This window comes from Mytilus californianus, unplaced genomic scaffold (assembly GCF_021869535.1).
Source record: "Mytilus californianus isolate M0D057914Y unplaced genomic scaffold, xbMytCali1.0.p SCAF_2, whole genome shotgun sequence".
NCBI classification, from domain to species: domain Eukaryota; kingdom Metazoa; phylum Mollusca; class Bivalvia; order Mytilida; family Mytilidae; genus Mytilus; species Mytilus californianus.
In genome coordinates, this window is record NW_026262668.1 from 11,553,858 (window position 1) to 11,579,032 (window position 25,175).

At 32.3% G+C, this 25,175-nt stretch overlaps 1 protein-coding gene across 2 annotated transcripts in view; it reads left to right on the plus strand.

The window, feature by feature from the left end:
- Positions 1 to 703: 703 nt before the first annotated feature.
- LOC127729222 (uncharacterized) overlaps positions 704 to 25,175 on the plus strand; it is a 42,123-nt gene continuing 17,651 nt past the window's right edge. For both annotated transcript variants that reach the window (XM_052236943.1, XM_052236944.1), the window contains exons 1-2: positions 704 to 749; positions 23,067 to 24,707. In XM_052236943.1, the coding sequence (XP_052092903.1) occupies positions 23,082 to 24,707 (1,626 nt within the window). In that variant the 5' untranslated portion in view covers positions 704 to 749; positions 23,067 to 23,081. The remainder of the gene's footprint in view (positions 750 to 23,066; positions 24,708 to 25,175) is intronic.

The window sequence follows — 25,175 nt, forward strand, 5'->3', positions numbered from 1 at the left end:
TCAGTTTTCCACCCCACCTTTTTACAAAATGGGAATTTCGAATTATCAAAGCAAAATCTATGCAATATTTATAACTATAGGCAATCGAAAAAAATATCACATAATATTGATATTGACGAATTTATTGTTCTTTGCTGTAATGTCTTTAATCTGCAAAATATTTATAAAGAAATTAACGAAATTTTCATTTTTTGCTTGTGGCCAGAAAACAAAATTCGGTGACAACATTTTTTTATTTTATTTTCTTAAAGCATTATTTATATCGTAAAACCTATCTCTTCAAGGCATGTTTTATTGAAAATTCTACCTCATAAATTTCTCTTTAAGCACAAAAAAGCATTTTTTCGTGAAAAATCTATGCAAAATTGGGCATTTTGTGCGTCTTGTAGCTTGAAATATAGCACGGTGACCCATACGTTTTATCATATATTTTTAAAAAGCATGGTAAAATCTACGTTTTGGCAAAGTATAAGAATGATTCTATCTGAGGAAATATATGGTGAAGAAAGATACTTTTGTAGGAGAATTATATATTTTTCATATATTTCATTTACTTATTTAACTAATTACTAAACACATGTTCATGAAAGTTCTCATATAGCCTTCTTTGGTATTGAATGAGTCACTGATACCCAGATGAAAGAAGATTGTGTCGAAATTATTTGGTCCGATTTGATTTCTCGGCCCTGGCGCACACCGGAAGTTCTCATTTACCGAAGAGTCGAAGAATGCAAAGGAACTAATTTCTGGTAAAATATCTAAATTTCTACATTTATTATGTCTTTGGGAATCTTCTGATATTTTCACTGTTATGAATTGGTTGTCCTGAACTTATTGGAGTATGTGACTTAGCATATATTATAAAATATCTGGCTTAAAATTGTGTTTGATGCTCAGAATTTGAAAGAATGGAAAAATTATGTAGCATGGTTTTTTCTCCATTAAATCTATTTTCCCTATTGTTTGCCCAATATCTTGCAGGATTTTGTGGTCTTTTTCTTCTGTTTTGGTGGTTCTGCAAAGTAAACAGTCATCAGTAAACAACAGTACCACAACTCTGCTTTTTCAGAATTAGTTACACTAGTCACTACATACATTGACATAATTTGAATGTTTAAAGCGGTAACAAGACATTTCGGCACCCAGACAAATCGGCACCCAGGTCCGAAGACATTTCGGCATCCGTTTTGGACATTTCGGGACCAGGACATTTCGGGACCAAGACAATTCGGCACCTATATTTATCGCTATTTTAAAAATTTTCCTATGATCTTGCTGACTGATCATTTTCTTTCTCAGTGGAGTCGAGTGATATGAAAAATTATCGCTAGAAACTAAGGGCCCACGTGCCCGTTGTCAATAAAATTAGCAACGTCGTCATAGGTAAAACAGCGATAAACAGATTATCATTGGTCAGCCCAACTTGATTGCTTTTTTTCACTTTCGCCGTACCGGCTAAAGCGAGAAAATCAATCTCGTTGAGATAACCAACGATAATCTATAAATATTAAGAAAAATAAAAGAATTGTTACAGAAATATTAAAATCCGTAAATAAAATATGCATTACAAAATTTGAAAAAATAATTGTCTTTTTTTAATTAAACCCTAAACGATGGTGTTTGAATAAACATCATTAAATTTTAATTAAATCCTAATTGATTGTTAAGTATGATGGTGTTTGAATAAACATCATTTAATTAAATCATAATTAATTGTAGTCATGCATTAATCAGTATTTAATGTAAGTTTATAATGAAATTTGATAATTTCTCAATGGAGATCAAAAGTGTAAAGACTGTGGGACCAGTATTGTAGCAACAGCATCTCCACCTCCAGACTGCTAAAGGAATGTGCCAGTGTACGGAACACCACCAAAGTGACTTTGTTAAAACTTATAGTGCTGCCTGTATATATGTTATATGTTATATTTACAGTACTTAAAATGTTTCATTACTATCATGTGTTCACCTTTGATGTAAATCTAGTGCTGTTAACGTGTCTATAAACTGTTATGAATATGATTATAATAAATAAAATAAATATTATAAATATGATACATGTGTTTCATTGATTTAGAATACTATCGGAATAGAACTATGCATTACATTAAAACTAGTACATGAATGGTGAAATCTATGAAATCAATTTTCATGCATATGGAAAAAGAATACAAGTCGAAAGTATTGCTATATTAACACTAAACTTGCAAATTGAGGTCATGCCCACATATCTATACCACTCACAGTAAATTTTGATTTTTGGTTCATTATATTTTGATCAAGAATTTAATAATTGATTTTATCTTTATGAGGTGCCGATGTTAGGTGTGATTTGTCTAGGTGCCGATTTGTCTGGGTGCCGAAGTGTCTTTCTCAGGTGCCATTTGTCCAGGTGCCGATTTGTCTGGGTGCCGATATGTCTAGAATTGTTTAAAGCCATATACCAATCTAATTGTTTTATTATAGGTACAGCAATTCATATAAGTCATGGAACTTTAAAGTATTTATTACAGATGAGAGGAAATAATGACAGACCCTATAAAAAATGATAAAAATAATCCAGTCTGCAATAGTTATTTACAAATTAATGTCATGTACACATTGTTTTGTTGATATCTTCCTCTGTTTCAACTTTCCAAAGGTCACCACACATTTTTCAAAATCAAAATCTTCCTCCTTTGGTCCTTCACTTGATATTAGCATTATTTGTATCTCAAAGGTGTTTTAAGGATGTACTTAGGTGAAATTCAAAGAATCAAGAATTTAAAATTGATACTTTAAGTTGGAAAAGCATTAGTTAAGGAACAAAATAAGCTAAAAATATTGATAGGTCATGGAGCTCCTTTTCGAGATATTATATTTTTAAAATATGGTGGGAAAAGGCTGACTCGGACTTTTACCTTATATTTGTATTGGTGTTATTAGGGTCTCAAATCAAAAGAATAAAAATCAAGAATCTGCTTAAATTTTGGCAAATGACATTTTATGGGCTATTAAGTATTGTATGAAAAGATAAATGGGTGTTATGGGGCAAAATATTTTACATTGTATCATATGGAAAAAAACCAAGGAGTCAGAAATTCTGATACAAATTCCAAAACCTCACCTAAGTACATCCTTAAATACTGTTTAAACATGAAAAACACCTTTCACAATCAGCTGTTGAAACTGGCAAAACAGGACCAATTGCTGCATACTTAAACAGACAAGGATACAAAGTTCCAAGACTGGCAACTTTGTTCATTGTCTGCCTATAAATGTCATGTCTTTACAGTCTTTCACTAACAGTGTCCTCAGTTTGCTGATAGAATGGTTTCAGCATCAACAGCAAGTTGTTAAATAAAACTTTGAATGTCATCATTGCTTCACAGAGATTTTACAGGAAACAGTAAAAAAAAGTTTATTTGTGTTAATTACAGAAGTCGTCAATGAAGAATACCTGTCATATGGATGACTTATTTGGCAATTACCTGTTTGGAAGCTAAGCTGACATTTTATTTCATGACAATTAACTATTTTTTTTTAATACATCCCTGTCAGATTTATTTAAAGCACTTCATAATTGTAAAAATCCTATCTTGTTGAAGTGAAAGAAATTTAGCCCCACTTGTGTAAAAAAATAACGGCAAATGAATCCGCTACACTTTAATAAGCTTGTGACCCATTGAAATAAAAATAAAACAACACAAGTTTATTGAAAACAATATTTCCGTAAATAATTAGGTATATTTTGAAAGTTTTTCTATCAAATCTTTTAAATATTTCATAAGACACGTCTTTTTCTCAACTCGGCACCGGTGGCGGTGATGTGTATACTTTGATAAAATCAATCAACCGCGACTAATCTAAAAATAATTGATTGTTGTGACCAATCAAAAAATAATTCATCGACGTGAATATAGCTGATGAAAAAACTGCGAAACTTTATTTAAAGGGAAAATTCGCGATTTTTTACTTTTCATCTTATTATGTTCATAATACCATAAAAAACATATTTACCAAGTTTTATCTGGATATGAACACTAATAAAGAAGAAAATTGGGAATTAATAATTTAATTTATTCCAACTTCCTGACTTATGTGACGTAGTTTAAGTCTTTTTGCATGCCGGGAGTGAATAAATCTCGTTGTAAGTCTTGTTCGTTAATCATCTAATAACGCGATTTAAAGCGCATCGACGACTTTTGGCGTAGCTATTAACCAACTAATAATTAAGAAAGTAAAGTGATCCGCCGTGCAACTTTCAAAATTAAAATGTACAATTTATATTTAAAGGATTTCTGATATGATTATAGTTAGAAAAGTAAATCATACAATAGAATATATTTTCATGAATTTTTTTTCCGACGGATATTTTGAACAAACATATATAACTGATATTGTTTTACCAGAGACATATAATACATTGTATTATATGTCTCTGGTTTTACAAATGCATGTTTGTATTCTCACCTGAAGGCTTTTACTTCAGTCTAGTACTGTGTAAATACAATGTGTATTGTACTGTGACACTAAGTGACCACCTGTTGAATGCGTGGTTAAATTCAAGGTAATTAAAAGATTAGCATTCTGTAATTCTATTCTTTTGATCTTCACTCAGTGAATTTTAGCCAACACGGTTCACCGTTACAGGTGTGAACAACAATTCGTATGAATGATAAAAACATTAATTATTTGGGGAGGAATATGGTGGCAAAATACCTGAATCGCCGTTATATACATGTATATCTTTTATATTTTGCGTAAGCTTAATTTTAAAATAGATAGGTGAGTATTTTGTTGTAACATCGAAATTCTGAATTACTTTCAAATAAATAATTTACAAATAAAAATGGCCCACGAAAACGAGCGTATAAACCAAACACTGTACTTACTTTTTCAAATTATCATGGGTATTAACCGTGAATATTTCAATGTTTAGAGAAAATTATCGCGGTTACATGATTAATATAGGTTGGTCCGTCCACAGCGATCTACATTTACCTAATCGGGAATGCCCTTATTAAAATATTTAAAATCTCACAACGTATACATACTTTAGCTATATTTGACCAACGATGTTTAAAAAAAATAACAGAATCAATCTAACGTCAACTTTCCTTTTTTTGAATGGAGACAGACCGGAGGATTCAATTTTTAATGTGCTTTATATCTTGTACCTTTGCAAGACTTTTCATTCATTCATAAACCCACTTTATACCAGAGACATATATGTCAGTCTTAACTGACAAGAATACACCTAAAGCGGACAAGCAGTATTTTCTTTAAGTTTCTGTGATTTAATACCAAGAAAGAAAAAAATCCCGAAATTAGTTTGATACTTTGATACTCAATATTTTTCCTGGAAAATATTCATATCCTCGTTTGGTCTGAAAATAAGATAAGAATTTGGTATACAAAACATGCAGAAGTGTGAATGTCATAAAACCTTGTTATATCAGAAACCATTATAAATGTGAACCTGTATACGTAAGACCTCATGGGACGTCACCTAACCACATACAGGTAATATACAAGTAGCTCTGTTATACCCGGAAATGTCAAGGTAAATCACTACCGATACAGAATGTACCAATGCAAAGAAAATTCTGATTTTTGTGAAGCATGACCATTCATGATTTTAGAGGAGTCTTAGGTGAAAATTGCCGGTACGATTTAAATTCTGACTATATTTTTTTCTCTCAATTTAAATCCCCCCCCCCCCTTCAACCTGGGAACAGTATATCTAACATAACAATGTTTGTGTACCTGCCCAAATAAAAAAAAAAGATGAAAAAAGAAAGAGATGAACGGTAAGTCACATCAGATTCAAATATTTATATGGTTGATTGTCGTTAACTAGAGATGTAAAGTTACATGTCTCTGCGTTAACTTATAAGAATGACAGGAAAGTATATACTTGAAATAGATTTATGATGAATAATATGCAACTGCAGCACCCCTTTTTATCAAAGTGTACATGCATGTATTTTAATGACTGTCCGTTATTTCGATTAAGAATGACAAGTGTACGTGAAATTCTATAGTTGCCTGTGAGACTTTTTTTTACCAGATATGCGACTTTTCGTATTTATATTTTCTCTTATATTACTCTCATTTAATATTTTATGCACAAGTGCAATATTAGGAATGGTTTATCCCCCCTCCCTGTTAAGCTAACTAAATAAATTAATCAACCTTCTGGCTGACCAGACGTTAACACATCTACTATCAGTCAATTCGATGTGAAGTTTCTTTATTTCTTCAAATAAGCTTTTTGGGGATCATTAGTGTACGTCCAGTGGCATATATATTACATGCATGTCGGAACAGGAAAATTGACATGAGGTATAATAGAACCATGTTCACATTATTACATTATTATATATAATACACAACCATTGAGATGATGACGACTTTCTTAAACTGTTCAAAATAATCTTATGGAAATAAAAATCTGTGATTTTACTATGTGCATAGCTTTGATGAACCAAAGAAAGTTAGATATAAAAAAATAAAATAAATAAAATAAATTTTATTATAGTGTCACATATTTGATCAAACAATATATATATATACAACAATTCATAATAAAAACAGAGATCAAAAATCCAACCTTAGAATAGACTTATGAGACACTTAGATATCAACCTGTATTTAAATCAGATTGGTTTTGGATGTTTCTCTCGTATATTCAATATACATGTATATATTCTAAATTGCGATTATCTATAGTTCCGTAACCTTCTATCTAGGCGTATAATCCAATGATCGACAAGTGCGTACATTTTGTTAAATCAATATTTGTACGTTTCAAAATGTCCATAATTATTGACAACGAGTAATTACTTACATTTTCCCCAATTTACGTTTGGAAAATATGTAAATATATTTTTATTTTATCAAATCTTTTTTTGGAATTATTTAGATTTTCATAAATGTTCTTTACACCATAAATGTTATTTATAAACAAGCGTATGAGTTTAGTCATATATATAATGGCTATTATATCTATGGTTTAGTAAAGACTAGCATATCACTATCGGACACGCAAGACAAAGATGTATATTCACCTGAGTTTCAAAATGGAAAGTTACAAGTTATCGGCCGTGTACACTTCTCAATACCCTAAGAGGTGAAGTGATGCACGAACTTGCTTTATGTAATTGTGTAATAAGAGTTTTAAAGCCAGACAAGAAATCGCTTGAATACCTGGACGTGTCAACTCACAATACCTCTGGGAACAATTCCTTTAGCAATGCTGGTGATCAGATAAGGGAAGGTCCGAATTTATTTAAATAAGATTATTACATAAATGAATTATGAACACACTAGATTTTCGAAAACATTTTTACACGGAACACTTAATTTATCACTTTGAACTTTTTAACTAATTTCCATTAACATTTCTTGTTTCAAAAACTTAGTAAAAAAAAACAGTTTCAAAACGACAGACCATAGTACTAGTTATTCAAAAAAAATTATATATAATTACATTTTCCGTATCAAGTTAGTTAGGAAAGGTTGCATGCACAACCATGTCTATTATAATCTTTTTTTGTGACCCGGGAAACTGTTTAGGCTTTCCTTGTCGGGTAAAACAACCGTACGCTTGACAAGATATCGACACTCAATTACGGCTACGTTAGGTTACTGCTTGTTTTGGTCCTTTGTGGTTTATAGATATATCGTGGTTTCTATTCAGGGATGATGTCAAAATGGCCGCACGCGGAGAAGTGATACTCTAAATTTAAAATCGATGGTGATCTCTTATCTAGCAGAATTAAACTTTAATATTTATGAATTTGTGGTTTTTTATACATAATCAACATAATATCAATTTTTCATTTTTTTGCGAAGTTTCCCTTTAAAAAAGGTTTTGTCCATTCTCGGTGAAATTACGTTAGTTTCATTTTATAATACCAGACACTATACCAAATTTTAAATTTCTACTTTTTATAGATCACAGTAAAATAACGATGTCAAACACCCGTTTTAAGGTGAAATTTATACTGGAAAAGGTTAAACTTTTTATTTAGCACAGAAAGATATGCATTGGAGATTAATATGACTATTTATTTATCAGCTAACTGGCAACTTCTATTATGTAACCGAAGTCTCGATGTATAACCAACTAATCAAGAAGGTTGTAAAATCCCAGGACGCGCGAGGTGATGCATCCAATTATCAGTTGGATGAGTTTAAAACACCAATGGAGTGTTGTCACTTGTCACTTCACTTTCAAAATATCGATAATAAATATTTTACACAGTTATAATTTTCACACATAGGGGGATGCATTGCAGCAATGATGAAAGAATGGCGGTCGAATTTTATGCGTAGTGGTACTGCAATGCTTGAATAGCCATGGGAAAACACTGAGAATTAATTGCATTATTAAATTATGTTTCAGCAAATGCTAATGAAATTAAGATTGAAAAATAAATTTTAAATCCAGTTACGATGAAAAAGTTTAACAGGTCGAACACATGCTTTTATATTGACTTACGCATCAGCACCCCCTTTTTAAATGAATACAAAATAAGACGTAAAACAACATAATTTCATGCCAAACAACACGAGTACAACAATTATCGATATTATTGAATCACTTTACAATTTTAAAAGTAAATACATGAATATTAACTGCATCTTGATAATCTGAAGAAATTGCGTATCGTATTACCAAATTCATTTCCTAGCTTACATGTACAATCAAATTTATACATCCGGTTAACATTTGCAGAATCAAAAGATGCATGTTGCATAGACTATTACTTAACTATGAAATTTACAGTTTAAAGTCATAAAAACTATTTTAAGTTGTAAATGTTTGCCCTCCAAACCTTTATTCAACGTTTTACAAAACCGGTACAAAACTTCTTCTGATTGATGTTGCAAATCATCGATACCGGTTCATGACTCCTGAATTTGACAGTGAAAAAAAGTTCCCCCCCATTTTTAAGTCCCAAACAGTTACCAAAATAGCAAGAAAACGACTTGAGATCCTTAAAGACAGCTTGTGGCCATTCTTGACAAAATGGGGGCCGTGCAGGCTTGACATTGAAATTGTTACATGTACAAATGACAATAAATGAAAATATTAGTTATTCTATAATGAAACAAATATAATAAGCAATATACATGTATCAGTCTGTTCACCATTCCTTAAATAGAAATGTAAGATTTTAAATACTTTAGATCACGAAACGTGGTAGACGCAGGGTTTTGTCATTGTGAAAGTTCCTCCATCGTTAACTTTTCATTCATGGAGATCCCCGAGTACTGAATATATGACAGCATCTGAGAGGTCATTTATACATGACCAGATAACCTGTGTCCACTATGTTGACTCCTAATGGAACAAAGATGAATTAGTTCATCATACAGAATTTGTCATTTGTTTCCTTTAAACAGCACTTGATTTCACTAGCGCTTGTCCTGTAAGCCATTTACTAAACGAATTTCGAAATGATGACAGTATTTCTGATCAATTTCGTTACCAAAATTTGTAAAAGTTACGAATGAATTGAACAAATTTTACAAGGCTACAAGTTAACAATTAACCAGAAGCTGATCAACAGTCGGAACAGGTGTCTTCATATACTTGTTGTTACAGGTAATCACCTTATCTGATGGGTCATTAAAAATCATCAAAATTAATTCATACAAACATGTTGACAAATAGAATCGGTCAGTCAGCATTTGTCCAATAGATAACTGACACCATTGATAGACAGTGGTCTTGTTTTTACAACAATTACCTGTTAGACATATTGATGACGTTGAGTCTTAAAATAGAACGAGGGATCACTTTTATTAATCAGCGCTCATTACATTTATTGTAAACTTCTGCCGTACGGTGACCTATAGTTGTTAATTTCTGTGTCGTTTGGTCTCTTGTGGAGAGTTGTCTCATTGGCAATCATACCACATCTTCTTTTTTATATTCTGTTCCTCAACTTTTATTGATAATTACAAATAAAAAATGTACAATTTCACACTTAACTTACATGCTTTTTTTAACCGTTTACCTGTAGAAGAGATTATCAGCACATGCTAGCATACATGTATGACAAATTTACCTGTTAATGCCCTTTATATTGGTCTGATATTGATTTTATTACTGTTGCAGTCAGGAAAGAGTTTACTGTTGGATAATATAATTGGTGCCAGAAATATCACCTTTTGTTGCTGTAGGAAATAAAAATAGCAATTTGCGACATTGACAAAGTCCAGCACAGTCCCTGTTTTCAGACAATCAAAACATTGAAAATATATAAAAAATAGAAAAACAAAGGATATGGAGTATCCAACCATTACACAAAATCAGTACATGCACAGCAGAAAAACACAAAAAAAGCAAAGGAACAGCGCTCTTATTACTGTTCTTCTATGTATCTTTTAAAGAAAAATAGTTGTTTTGTTTAAATCTTTATTGTTATAGTTTAGTTGTATATTGATACTAATGAAATACTGAAAAAGAAAAAGAAAAGTACTCATGTTTTTCCATGTATTTAACCCTATGCAATAACTACATGTACCATAGTCCTGTCATGTTAAGCTGCTTCTCAAAAAAAGGTTGGTACCGTTTTCTTGTCACACAAAAGTGACTATTAAAGCCCTCAAAATCCTAGCACAAACCCTGCATTAAACATACATTTACATGTATTTAATGACCATACATCTAGATTCCAGTCGGCCAGTAAATCCGTCTTCCAAATGCTTCTGTTTTATTTCATTACCATTTGTAGCATTAAATGATATGTACATTTGTACATGTAGTTTGGATCAATTTACGAAAATATATATATCATGTACACAATAAATTACTTAAATAATATATAAAGAAATAATGATTACATTTTCATAATGAATGTATTACAATTTATATAGATTTCTGGATCTACATGTATGTGCACTCTTGCACAATTTTACATTGTAGATTTAAATACAATTCATCACTAAAATCACTCTTTTGTTGATCAAGTCTTGCTGGTCATTTTTGTCTGGCCTGCAAACAAAGTCACAGAAAGCGAGACATAGGGATCGATTGCTGCAACGGCGACCACAGCATCAACAATTGTTAAGTTTTATGATTAAGGTAGTTCGATAGGATCTACTTGTGATAGATCAATGATATTTGTATGAAGTTGCATTTCTATCAGTACACATCAGTTTGACAGCAGTAGACAACTGCAGTCTGTGTCCAAAACTTTTTGGAACATACACATGTATGGGCAAGTAGGGAAAGTGGAATAAAAAAATTACTGAGGAATGTGTCCATGGGACACAGATGATGCCCCGCTTGCATAAACAATATAAAGGGACATAACTCATGAAACAGTAAAAGTGATGCTACCCAAATTCTTACTTCATCTGAGTTTTGTGGTAATAAGCATTGTGTATAAGTTTCATAAAATTTGGTTGAGGCAAACTTAAGTTAAAGAACAGATAAGAAAATTTCAGCAATTTTTCCATTTGTAAAGGGGCAAAACTCTAGAACGGTAGAAATAACGCCACCAAAATTCAAACTTGATCTGTGTTTTGTGGTAATAAGCATTGTGTATAAGATTCATTACGTTTGGTTGAGGCAAACTTAAGTTAGAGAATGGAAACCAAATTCGGGACATATGGATGGACAAGGGTAAAACTTAATGCCCCCTCCATGACGCCACCAAAATTCAAACTTGATCTGTGTTTTGTTGTATAAATAAGCATTGTGCATAAGTTTCATAATATTTGGTGGAGGCAAACTTAAGTAAGAGAACAGAAACGAAAAATTCAGCAATTTTTCCATTTGTAACGGGGCATAACTCTAGAACGGTAAAAGTGATGTCAGCAAAATTCAAACATTTTGTTTAAATTAATTTCTCATTCAAATTTGACTTCAAAGAGTTTAAGAGATCATCCTTTCTGCTGCCCTTTAACTTGGTCGGACGTGTGAGACGGTCTTTTTAGTGCCTTTCCTAGTCTCGCACTATCCGTCCACCTCAACGTTGAAGCCATGTTTATAAACAGCTGATTATATTAACTGATATCACTTCTTCATAAAAATAACTTAAATGATATCCAGTCATCGAAGTAGTCCTAATAACCAATCGTCTAAAATACACAAGGTGTCAAGCGGACAGTTAGGAATTAATGTATATATGCTTTGATTTAATGGTGTATGCCCTGCAGTTAATAAATGTCTTATTTTGATAAAAAAGGTTTACATTTGAATTAAACTTTAATAAAAACAGACACTTTTGAGTCTGAGCTCAATTTAAAGATAAGTATTGATCCAAGACACCGGATAGAAAAGAGGAAGGCCCTATATGATTTTGAATGTCAACTAAAGTTTATCATATTTTTCAAAACTGATTTAAAATTCAATATTTATTTTGCTTCTGATCATGATCTAAATTTGATATATTTTAATATTGAACCACAAATATTTAGTTTTTATAGATTTAAACTGACAGTGTTTCAAGCCTTAAAGGTTACTGATTGATTTTGTATATATATTTATCCTTAAATCAACCAACTAATTGTACAAATAACACGTACATAAATAAATTTTTGCTTTATTTGTAATAAAGTCTCCTGTTATCCTGCTTCCACGTTGAGCAAGCCGTAATGTGGATATTTGTTTTTACGTAACAGTTCATTTTGGGGTCCACTTTGCGGTTTGCGTTTTAACTGTATGTTGATTTCTTTGAAAAATCAGAGACAATGATTTGGATTAAACAACTAAAGCTTCAAGTGCTAGGTGTCAATTGCAGGATAAAAACAATATGCACATGTATGTACATTGTTGGAAATATAGAATGTATTTGTACTCGCTATGAAATAGGAGAAAAGCTCAGCAAGCCTCGTCTTTTGTCCTTTTTCTTAAGCTCATGTACATGACAATGTACATATGTTAAAAATTCGTAAGGGTTCCGAGGAACCCAGTGTCTCGCCTTCTTTTGCTGCTAGTCACAGGCTCAACAAAAATGGGGAAAAAATTATTCAAAATTTTCCTATATAGATACTATCTTTTGATTGTAAGAAGCTTCTGTCCAAGTTTGGTATAAGTCCAGAATGGTTTATGAATCTAATACATGTTTTGAAAACTTTAACTACAGACTGTATGTAATGTTAACTGGAAGAAAAACTAAGTCCATTTATAAGTTATATACGGAAAAACAGGAAATAAATTTTTACAAAATTTCCTTCCAGATACTAGCTTTTGATCATAAACAAGTTTCTGTCCAAGTTTGGTACAAATCCAGGATAGTTTAAGAAAGTTATTAAAATTTTTAAAACTTTAACCACAGAGTGAATGTAATGTTAACTGGAAGAAAAACTAAGTCCATTTATAAGTAATATACGGAAAAACAGGAAATATATTTTTACAAAATTTCCTTCTAGATACTAGCTTTTGATCATAAACAAGCTTCTGTCCAAGTTTGGTACAAATCCAGGATAGTTTATATAATTAAGAAAGTTATTAAAATTTTTAAAACTTTAACCACAGAGTGAATGTAATGTTAACTGGCAGAAAAAACTAAGTCCATTTATAAGTAAAATACAGAAAAACAGGATTTTTTTCTATAAAATTTACTTTTGGATACTATCTTTCGAAATGTTCTACATGTATCTCCAGAAAAGGGGATGCTTTATTCATTTAAGTTGCTTGTCTATTAAAAAAGACAATTGATCAAAGAGTTACTCTTCATGTACATACATTCGAATCCTATATAACTTTTAATGTCTTGTTGTGAGTCAGATATTTCTGATATTGCACTTTTTAACTTTAATTTAAATTTTACCACTATTACCAAATGGGAAATACATCATTTTAAGATGATATGTTAACTTAAGGTTCAAAAACAATTGTTTGTATATTTTAGCTCTATTCAAAGTTTTCATTAAATTTTGTCACCCGAAAAACCAAATAAATGAGCTTTTTATTTTTGGAATGTGCATAATTTGTGCATTGGAGGGCTTGCTTACATTCTGATGTATCTCAATTTTGAGGAATAACAACTGACAAAAGACATGAAAGAGTCCAATATAAATTATTTTGAGAGAAAAAAGTTACTAAAATTTTGTAGCAAATAAAAACTGAAAATCAAATATACAAAACCACTAAATGAGTACATGTATTTAATTATATATAATGAATGTCCATTCCCAGTTAGTTTGAAATAATCTCCAGGGAATTATGGGGATAAATATTATATTCCCATCAAGTGATGTTACACCACAAATTGCTTATAATTGATGACATGTCATGGCTGTGACCAATCGATAATGTACATGTAAGACAAATCAATATGCTGTGTGAGGAATGTTGTCCATCCTCTATGGTTTGATTTAAAGAGATTAAAATTTCAGATTACATGACTATTCTCGTACACATGGTACATGTATGTGTAGTCACTTGGAATTTTCAACCCATGTTAAATATAGATATTCGAATGTTAACCATTTAATCATGTTAATGTAACTTTGTCGGTCCATATTTTTCAACATTATTTTTATGCCCCCGCCATTGCAGTGGGGGCATTAAGTTTTACCCTTGTTCGCCTGTTCATACGTGTGTACGTCCCGAAGTTGGTTTCCGTTCTCTAACTTTAGATTGCCCCAACCAGATGTTATGAATCTTATAAACAATGCTTATTACCACAAAACACAGATCAAGTTTGAATTTTTGTTGCGTCACTTTTACCTTTCTAGAGTTATGCCCCTTTACAAATGGAAAAGTTGCTGATTTTTTTGTTTCTGCTCTCTAACTTAAATTTGCCTGAACCAAAATTTATGAATCTTATATACAATGCTTATTACCACAAAACACTGATCAAGAATGAAATTTGGTGGGGTCACTATTACTGTTCTAGAGTTATGCCCCTTTACAAATGGAAAATTGCTGAATTTTTCTATTTGTTCTCTAAGGGAGCTACCATTTGATTTTTATGGGGGGCTAGGATAAAAAAATTTGTCCTGCATTTTTTTTTTTAGTTGTAATCTCTGTCCTGCCTTTTTATTTTTCACTCTGTTCGGTCCTGCCTTTTTTTTAAAGTTTATCCTGACTTTTTTTTACCTAAATTGTCATCCTGACTTTTTTTTTTGGAAGTGTCTCATCCTGCCTTTTTTTTACTCAAAACTCCTGTCCTGCCTATTTTTTTCAAATTTCATCCTAGCCCCCCCATAAAAATCAAATGGTAGCTCCCTAACTTAAGTTTGCCTCAACCTAATGTTATGAAACTTAAACACAATGCTTATTACTACAAAACTCAGATCAAGTTCTAATTAGGGTGGCGTCACTTATACCTTTGTAAAGTTATGCCCTTTACAAATGGAAAAATTTCTGAATTTTTTCTTTCTGTTCTCTTACAAGTTTGCCTCAACCAAATGTAATGAATCTTATACACAAGTTTATTACCACAAAACACAGATCAAGCACAGGCACTTGTCTCAGAAAAAAAAATCCTATATACCTTAATATAACACAAGGTACTTAACTCGCATTTTTGAAAAATGTCACCCGGTCGCGAAATTCCGTTATATTTCAATTTCTCGGTTGTCAACCCCACTAAAACTTGTTATGCTGAAAATCTAAATTGATTTATCTACACAATGGTGTATAAAATGCCTACCTTTGTTGTCAGAATCATTCGTAGCAGTCCTACCCAAGTATGTCAACCGTAATTATTTCGTCTACCAACACCAGATTGGAAATATAAGACTCACAAAAAATGATTGATTATAAAAAGTATTTAAAAAAACAACTGTTAGTTTTTGTCTGAATAGAACTTATCATCCAGATAGTAAATTTGTTAAAGATTCTGTGAAAAAAAATCTAACAAGTGTTATTTGAGGTATAATGTCTAATGAGTTGGTATCGGGTCCGTTCGCCCTAATTACATGTTTGCCCTGAGTCCGTTCGCCCATAGAGTCCGTTCGCCCTTGGTCCGTTCGCCCTAATTTTTATAAAAAAAATAATATTAATGGTTTGATTTAAAGTTTTGTTATCTTATTCAGATATTTGAATGGTAAATATTAAAAATGTATATCTCCAAATTCATGAATAAACATTGAAATTAAAGAAATTAAAAAAAAAGTTTTTGTTTTGGAGCATTAATCAGGCACCCCCCCCCCCCCCCCCCCCCCCCCCCCCCCCCCTGAACTTTCTTCTTCTTCAAAATACTGTCCACATTCAACATGATGAATATTCTGGCAAGAATATTCAATGCAAATCAAAAGAAAAATCATTATCTGGTAGCATCAATACGACATAAACATGACGTCACAATTTCCATTGAAAAAGAATGCATAGTACGAATTCATATGAAGTACTAAAACGTATGATCTGACCAAATATTTCGGCAGAATTTTCAACAAACTTTAACATAATTAATTCAAATAATATATATTATACTAGACAACAAATTAAAATAGAAATCAGGGCGAACAGGTATTAGGGCGAAAGCGAATCAGGGCGAACGGAAACGGATTCTAATGAGTTACAAGTTTCTATTTTTAAACTCAAATTTTCCCATTCCATCAATGTCATTCAGACTCTCTCTGGACTTTACATATGAAATGAGATAAGATCAGATAACTCTGATAAACGTTTAATTTTACCAATATGAAATTAGATAGATCAGATAACTCTGAGAAAAATAGACCGTCCCATAAAATTTGACCAATCGGAAACCGAGATATATAAAGAGAGTGGAAAGATACCTTTACTGCAAGTCTTTAATTTCCAATCAAGTGGTTGTAGACAAAATAATTACGGTTGACATACTTGGGTAGGCCTGCTACGAATGATTCCGACAACAAATGTAGGCGTGTTATACACCATCATGTATGTAGATAAATCTATTTAGATTTACGGCATAACAAGTTTTAGTGGGGTTGACAACCGAGAAATCGAAATATAACGGAATTTTGCGACCGGGTGACATTTTTCAAAAATGCGAGTTAAGTACCTTATGTTATATCAAGGTATATAGGATTTTTATTTTCTGAGACAAGTGCCTGTGAGATCAAGTTTGAATTTTGGTGGCTTCACTTATACCGTTCTAGAGTTATGCCCCTTTACAAAAAGAAAAATTGCTGAATTTTTCTTTTCTGTTCTCTAACTTAAATTTGCCTCAACCAAAGTTTATGAAACTTAAACGCATTGCTTATTACCACAAAACTCAGATCAAGTAAGAATTTGGGTAGCATCACTTTTACCGTGCTTGAGTTATATGTCCCTATGTAACTTTATATGCAAGCGGGAGCATTGTTTGTGCCCCATTTATTTGTATTTGTATTTTACAAGTATAATTTTTTGTATAAAAACCATCATGTCTTGTTTCTTAATTAGCAAAACTGGAATAACATCATTTATATGCAAATAACTTTGGATTGTAAATATTTGCAATGAACATTTACAGTAAATTTAGCATGGTCTAATTAGGTGAAAATAAAGGTTTGAAATAATTAATTTAATGATATTGCATGATGTTATCTAACTTTTAACATGTTTAATGAATAAGTGTAAAAATCAACACTTTACAACTATCAAGTTGAGCCTCAGGGCGTTCAGCAAATAGTTCATTTGTAACTTTTCTTTCATTAATATTAATAATTCATGGCAGGATCATTATGTGTTTTAATTAAACTTGTTTTTTGTTTATTAGGAGGTGGTAAGCAGGACAGAATGAATTGTGAGGGTCAGAAATAAAATTATAAATATCTTACGTTTTACATCTACCTAAGTTTTTTTTTATTTTTGAAGCTCAATGACATATTATATAATTACATTTAAGGCTAACTAATGAATATTATATATGTTTTAAATAATTGAAAATAATGAAACCTACATGTACTATCTTTAAAATACATTGTACCCCATCAGTGCCTCAGTCATACACAATATAAGTAAAGAAAAGCATACTAATTAAAAGGAATCCCAGCTAAAATTTTACATTTGGATTCAACATCCTTTGCCATGCAGACTAATACTGTAACTGTTTCATCTGGACAAAAAGTGGCTCCTATCGTGGCATCGATGCCAGTCAATACAATACCACCGGTATACTTATTTAATCTTAATCATCTTTTGGTAAGTACAAAAGCAGGTACAGCTAAATGTAGGAGAATCTTTTTTAAGTACTCTTGTACTAAGTTTAGTACTTAAATCTTTACAGAGGATAAACTGTCATGAACATTTTTGTATAAAAGCTCTAAAAGGTAACTATAAAATATTTCATATTTACTTCAAAGAGTTTTTAAAGTTGAAAGTATTTTTAATAGTCTTGATCATTTGCTTTATGTTTAAAAGACAAAAATAGGTTACTACTATAACAAATTTCATATTTGATTTACTTCAAAGGTAGAGTTTTTAAAATTCAAAGTTTTATTTTTAAGTCGGATTTGCCTAATTTTTATCATTTTATTTTACATTTTTTTATAATTTATGAATTACACCCTTCAAATTTTTGCAAAAGAGATGTACATGTAGATGATACATGGAAGAGACAGCAACCCAATGATACCAGAAACCAAATACACTATTATTTGTTCCTTTGAAATAATTGACACATTGTACACAAATCAGTCATTGAGAACAGCTGTACCAAATGCATCTTGCATAGCAGCAAACTTTTGATTACAGATTCATTTCTTGCAACACCCTTCCTAATAAGACTGATCATGTGCAGCAAATTTAAGCTTTAGTAAAATATTCATGAATTCTTCAGTTTAATGTACATGGACAGTGCACATCTTACATTGCATAGTAACAGGTATATATATATATATACTGCAGCTGTGCTTTTTTTGCAGTCAAATTGCATTGACCGTATATTCATTTGTGATATACAGTCACTGACCGTATATCGCCTTGTTTATGACGTTGACAATCTGTTTCTGTACAGTTTTATTTATGATGTCAATAAACAATACAGGCTTGCCGAAATTTTACGTTGTCTGCTACAAATTAAAAAATGATGGTTTTTACCCTAAAATATTTCATTTGGAACAGTTATAAGAGTTGTTTAGAAACAGGTAGAAAGCGGGCTTTGCCGAGCTTTTCTATCCTGTTTTGAGCCGAGTACAAATAAAATTATATTTTCGAGACAATGTATGGTTTTTCTTTATATACTGTAAATTCAGATTTTATTGCATGCATTTATTATTGCGATATTTGAAGGATGGTCAAAAATGCGAGATTAATTATTGTGATTTCAAGAAAATCTGCATACAGATATACATGTATATATATATATCAGATATCAGAATGCGAGTTCTTATTTTTACGATACTCACTCAGTTGCATTATTGGCAATAATGAAAACCTAGCAATAATTTCTGAATTTACAGACTACAAATTATAACATGTATAATGTTTTATGAAAACATGTTTTACTGTAGAATCACATCTAAAAGTATACACAAATTCCATTATTATGTATACACAATCAAGTTAAATTCATTGCTGACAAAATAGTTTTCTTGATAATTTAATGTTAAGAGAATATTATTTTTTATGTACTGTCTTCTTATCTTTCTTCGAGACTACCACATATCATGCCTACTTCTCAGATTGAGTCTAATGTGATATTATTAAGGCTAAATTTGAAAATTTGCTATGAGGATTTATATACTTTCTGTAAGAATGTTCTTTGATAACCAAAAATTTTCAGTTTGAAATAGAGTTTCAATAGATTATTTTGGGAAAAGTATTCCATTGCCTGAAAGTCAGTATATTTGTCTTCAATATTATGAAATCATCCTGTCAATCAATAGTTTGATTTAGTGTGTAGTTTGAGCTTAGCACAATAGTTGGTACTGCTGTTGTCAATAGGCAAGATAGTGTGTATTCTACCTGTCAATCATTGTATATTCATGTGAGTAGACAGAGCTGATACTTTCTTAAATATAAACATTTTCAAAAAAGCTCAAACAAATGAGCTAATAAATTAAAATAGTATGTCTTGTATATACATCTTTTATGTATTGCATTTGTAATTGATTACTGGATCCTCTTAAAAATACAAACCAGTCTTTCATATTACCCAGTATTGCCCAGTTTAAACTTTTACCCATTAAAACACAGTAAAACCTGGGTTTTCCCAGTATTTCCCACTTGGCTGGGCAATACTCATAAAACCCAGGGATTTTGCCAATCCTCAGATCAGGCTGCTGTACAGTTGAAATTAAATAAAAGAAATGTAACTCTTGGTAAATTTGAATTGTTTATATCTGTTTCTATGGGCTTTAAAAGTTTAATGTAGGTGCTTTATTTATGATTTTTTGCATCTAATATATATGTTTATACTTAATTTATAGTATGGAGTTTCAAGAATTTTGTAAACTTGTAAATTAAAGACAAATTTTCACTTACAGCTGATTTCATTGAGTGTGTAGGAATAGGTATTATCATTGGTTAGCTTGCTTGTTAGCTGAACCGTGAAGTCATTATTAGGTTAGGTAAACTACCCTCCTTTATGAGTAGACTAGTCCCACAGATAACCAATTCTATCTGTCTGTTGGACTAATCTACTCATAAAGGAGGGTAGTTTACCTAACTTAATAATGACTTCACGGTTCAGCTAGCAAGCAAGCAAACCAAAGATTTTACCTTTTCCTACACACTCAATGAAATCGGCTGTAACAGTTGCTTGTATATGGTGTAGGTGCAATACTTGAGGATCTTTTTTATGCATAAACATAAATTTCGTCTAAAAAAATTCCACAGAAAGATAAAAGATTTATCTTTTAAAGCATTAATTTGCATCTCTGCTCCTGGCAACGTTTTTTTATGTTCAGGCGTGTTTGAGTTGATCGACTGTTTTATCTAGATTTTGAAAACGTATAAAGCAAAAATATTTGATACACCATCTGGCTTCATATTCTATTATTTTTTGTCGAGCCTGCGACTTTTGTCGCAGAAAGCCCGACATAGGGAAAAAGTCGCAGGCTCGACATAGGGATAGTGATCCGGCGGCGGCTACGGCGGCGGCGTTAGCTAACTTCTTAAAAGCTTTATATTTTAGAAGCTAGAAGACCTGGATGCTTCATACTTTGTATATAGATGCCTTATGTTACGAAGTTTCCGTCTGTCATATGTCCAATGTCCTTGACCTCATTTTCATGGTTCAGTGACTACTTGAAAAAAAAGTCAACATTTTTTGTAATGTTAATTTCTTTCTTATTATGAGTAATAGGATAACTATATTTAGTATGTGCGTACCTTGCAAGGTCCTCATGCCCGTCAGACAATTTTCATTTGACCTCGACCTCATTTCATGGATCAGTGAACCAGGTTAAGTTTTCGTGGTCAAGTCCATATATCAGATACTATAAGCAGTAGGTCTACTATATTTGGTATATGGAATGATTGTAAGGTGTACATGTCCAACTGGTAGGTGTCATCTGACCTTGACCTCATTTTCATGGTTCAGTGGTCAAAGTTAAGTTTTTGAGTTTTGGTCTTTTTTTCTATTACTGTATGCAATAGGTCAACTATAAATGGTGTATGGAATGATTGTAAGGTGTACATGTCTAGCTGGCAGGTGTCATCTGACCTTGGCCTCATTTTCATGGTTCAGTAGTCAAAGTTAAGTTTTTGAGTTTTGGTCTTTTTTTCTAATACTATATGTAATAGTTCAACTATATTTGGTGTATGGAAATATTTTATGATCTATATGTCAGTCACGCAGGTTTTATTTGACCTTGACCTCATTTTCAAGGTTCATTGCTCAGTGTTAAGTTTTTGTGTTTTGGTCTGTTTTTCTTATACTGTATGCAATAGGTCTACTATATTTGGTGTATGGAATGATTGTAAGGTGTACATGTCTAGCTGGCAGGTGTCATCTGACCTTGACCTCATTTTCATGGATCAGTGGTCAAAGTTAAGTTTTTGAGTTTTGGTCTTTTTTTCTAATACTATATGCAATAGTTCAACTATATTTGGTGTATGGAAATATTTTATGATCTATATGTCAGTCAGGCAGGTTTTATTTGACCTTGACCTCATTTTCAAGGTTCATTGCTCAGTGTTAAGATTTTGTGTTTTGGTCTGTTTTTCTTAAACTATAAACAATAGGTCAACTATATTTGTTGTATGGAAGAATTGTTAGCTGTACATGCCTGCCTAGCATGGTTCATCTGACCTTGACCTCATTTTCATGGTTCATTGGTCAATGTTTAGTTTACTTGGTTAATGTTAAGTTTATGTGACAGTTGTAATAAAGCTTTATATTTAGGACTATCAACATAATATAAATGATTAGTAAAGAAGGCGAGACATTTCAGCGTGTGCACTCTTGTATATATTTAGGCTACATTTTAATGTAATAACATTTAAAATTCACAGTATCAAAAAATAAAATATATGGGTCAAGCGAAATACCTTTCTAATGAGTCAAAACAAGAGAGTAGGTGTGTTTGAATAACAAATTTGTAATACAAAATAACAAAAAGGACATGATGACAGACTTTACAAATGGATCTTAAAAATGCATATCTTCAAAAAATTCTCATTTTTGTGTACTATTTAGGGTTTTTCGTCTTCAACCTCTGAAAATTTTTAGTCTGCTCTTCCATGAAATAATGAATTTAAATTTTATTTTTTAATGTTTTTTTTACTTTCGAATATTCACCCTGACAACCGATCAGACAATAGTTTTAAGTTGACAATAGGCATAAAAGTACAAAATATCAGTGATTGTCAAAAGTAAGATGAAATATTAGGAAAAGCAATGCGAAATAACAATAAGTTGTATGGTAAATTTAGAAAAAATTCACAGTCAACTGCCACTTTGAAAGTTAAAAGATTTAACACTTGTGATATTTGACTTAAACATGTGTACCAACAGACAAAAATAATGCGCTAATATTCCAGATTTTGTAGGATTCAGTGAATCCAATACTGTAATAGATTAAAAGAATTTTAGGGAGACGGATTTATATAAGAGCACTGCTCTTGTTTCCTAATCCCAGTTATTGAATCTTTTGTATATTTCGTATTTATGTCTTTACCCTTGTAGCTATATATTATAACAATTTCTTTAATAAAATATGTTTACAGTAAGAGAATTTTAATTTCATTGTAGGCTATAAATACCATTATGAACAGAAATCGAGGCAGAGGTAGAGGTGGCTCACAAGGTAGACAAGGTGGTATGATAGGTGGTAACCTAGGGCGACAAAGACAACAACAACTAAATGCTGGGCCGGGTATTCTAGGAACTGGACCTAGCATGATGGCAATGGGAGGAAATGCTGGTCAATTTAAACAACCACAGCCCATGTCGCCTCCAGGAGGGAGAATGCGTAATGTGTCACCAGGGATGCAGGGAACGATGAGGCCTACTCAGAATCAGATGAAGATAGACAACCAAAGTAATCAAGTTAGGGAATCACAGTTACAATTGATGAACAGCTTATTAATGAAACAACAGCAGCAACAACAACAAATTAATTCAAGTAGAGCTAGCCTCCTTAACAATATGGAAAGTTCCAGTCTAATGGGTAACAGATCAAATTTACTTGGGGGTGGATTTGATAGGAATGACATAGATGATGGTAGGAGAAATAGTTTACCTGGAGACCTTATTCAGGATCGTAGTTATCATGAAAACAGAAGGAGCATGCCCAGTGATAGTACATCAGCAAGTGGAAGTGGTTATTTGGCTCAAAAAGTAAGTCGTAGTTTGATGGATGATAATTTTAGTCAAGATGACAGGAGAAATAATAGGAGAATATTTGATGATCAAGACTTTGGTGGCAGGAGTTCTAATCTTGGTGGCAGGAGTTCTCATCTTGGTGACAGTCAAAGTTTAATGTTAAGTGACAGCAGAGGAAAACCTCACCTTAGACAAGATATGGGAAGAAGTTCACTATTTGGGGATGATATGAATAGATCATCTGTTAGTGTCTCCAGTAGAAACCTTTTAGATGCTGGAAATAGTCTGCTAAGTAACATGCAGCAAGCTGTATTTGGACAGGAAGGTCAGAGAGTTGAAACGCAAGGAGGAAATGCGCAGAGCATTATTGGACAAGGAAATATGCAAAGCATTATAGGACAACAAGGAGGAAATGTTCAAAGTTTGATGGGACAACAAGGTGGTAGCATGAGAAGCATAATGGGACAGCAAGGAGGAAATGTACAAAGTATTATGGGACAGCAAGGAGGAAATGTTCAAAGCCTGATGGGACAACAAGTTGGAAATATGCAAAACATAATGGGACAGCAAGGAGGAAACGTGCAAGGCATGATGGGACAGCAAGAAAGAAGTATGGAAAGTCTGATGGGACAGCAAGGAGGCAATATGTCAGGCATGATGGGACAGCAAGGTGGTAACTTACAAGGCATGATGGGACAGCAAGGAGGGAACTTACAAGGCATGATGGGACAGCAAGGAGGAAGTATTCAAAGTCTGATGGGTCAGCCAGGGGGCAACATGCCAAATATGAGGGGGTCTCAGGGAGGAAGTATGCAGAATATTACAGGTCAGGGACGACCAAGTCAGAATCAAGGTATGATAGGACCAGGTGGTGGTAATATGCAAGGTTTACTTGGACAAGGACCACCTGTGGGTGGGAAGTCGACCATTCCTTCTCTCTTTGATGTCAGAACAAATCGACAAGGTCTTCTTGGTAAAAGGACAGGACGTGGTGGAAGGGATCAAGGTGGAGGACGTGGTGGAAGGGGAGATCAAGGTGGACCGAAAAAATTCAGGAGGAACAGTGGGGTGAGTTGGAGTTTTTGTATATTTCATAGTTGTAGAGGGTTAGAAAATGAAATACTTACTGTCAAAGTAGAAATTACGTACTTTTAAAATTCTTATGCAAAATATATAGTGATAGATTGGTAGAAAATTTCTATTGCAACAGTCACACAAATGAAGAGAATTGTTTGTAGGATTTCTATTCCACTTAATAGCCTAGAAATGCGAGAAGAACAATGTACTTGTTATTTTTCGACTGCCATTTAGATGAAGGAAACAACTTATTATTTTACTGTGTGTTCCCTGAAAAAAGTTTATGATTATAGACAAATTCTAAATAAAGCCACCTATAAGAAAAAACTTCAGCATTTAGAAAAAAACTTTAGCAAATACATGTCTAGTACATATTTATTAACTTCAGAACATTAAAAGAATCATGTTGATACATTATGTAGTGTAAATTACTATGGTTGCAGGTTGTGTCTTTAGGAT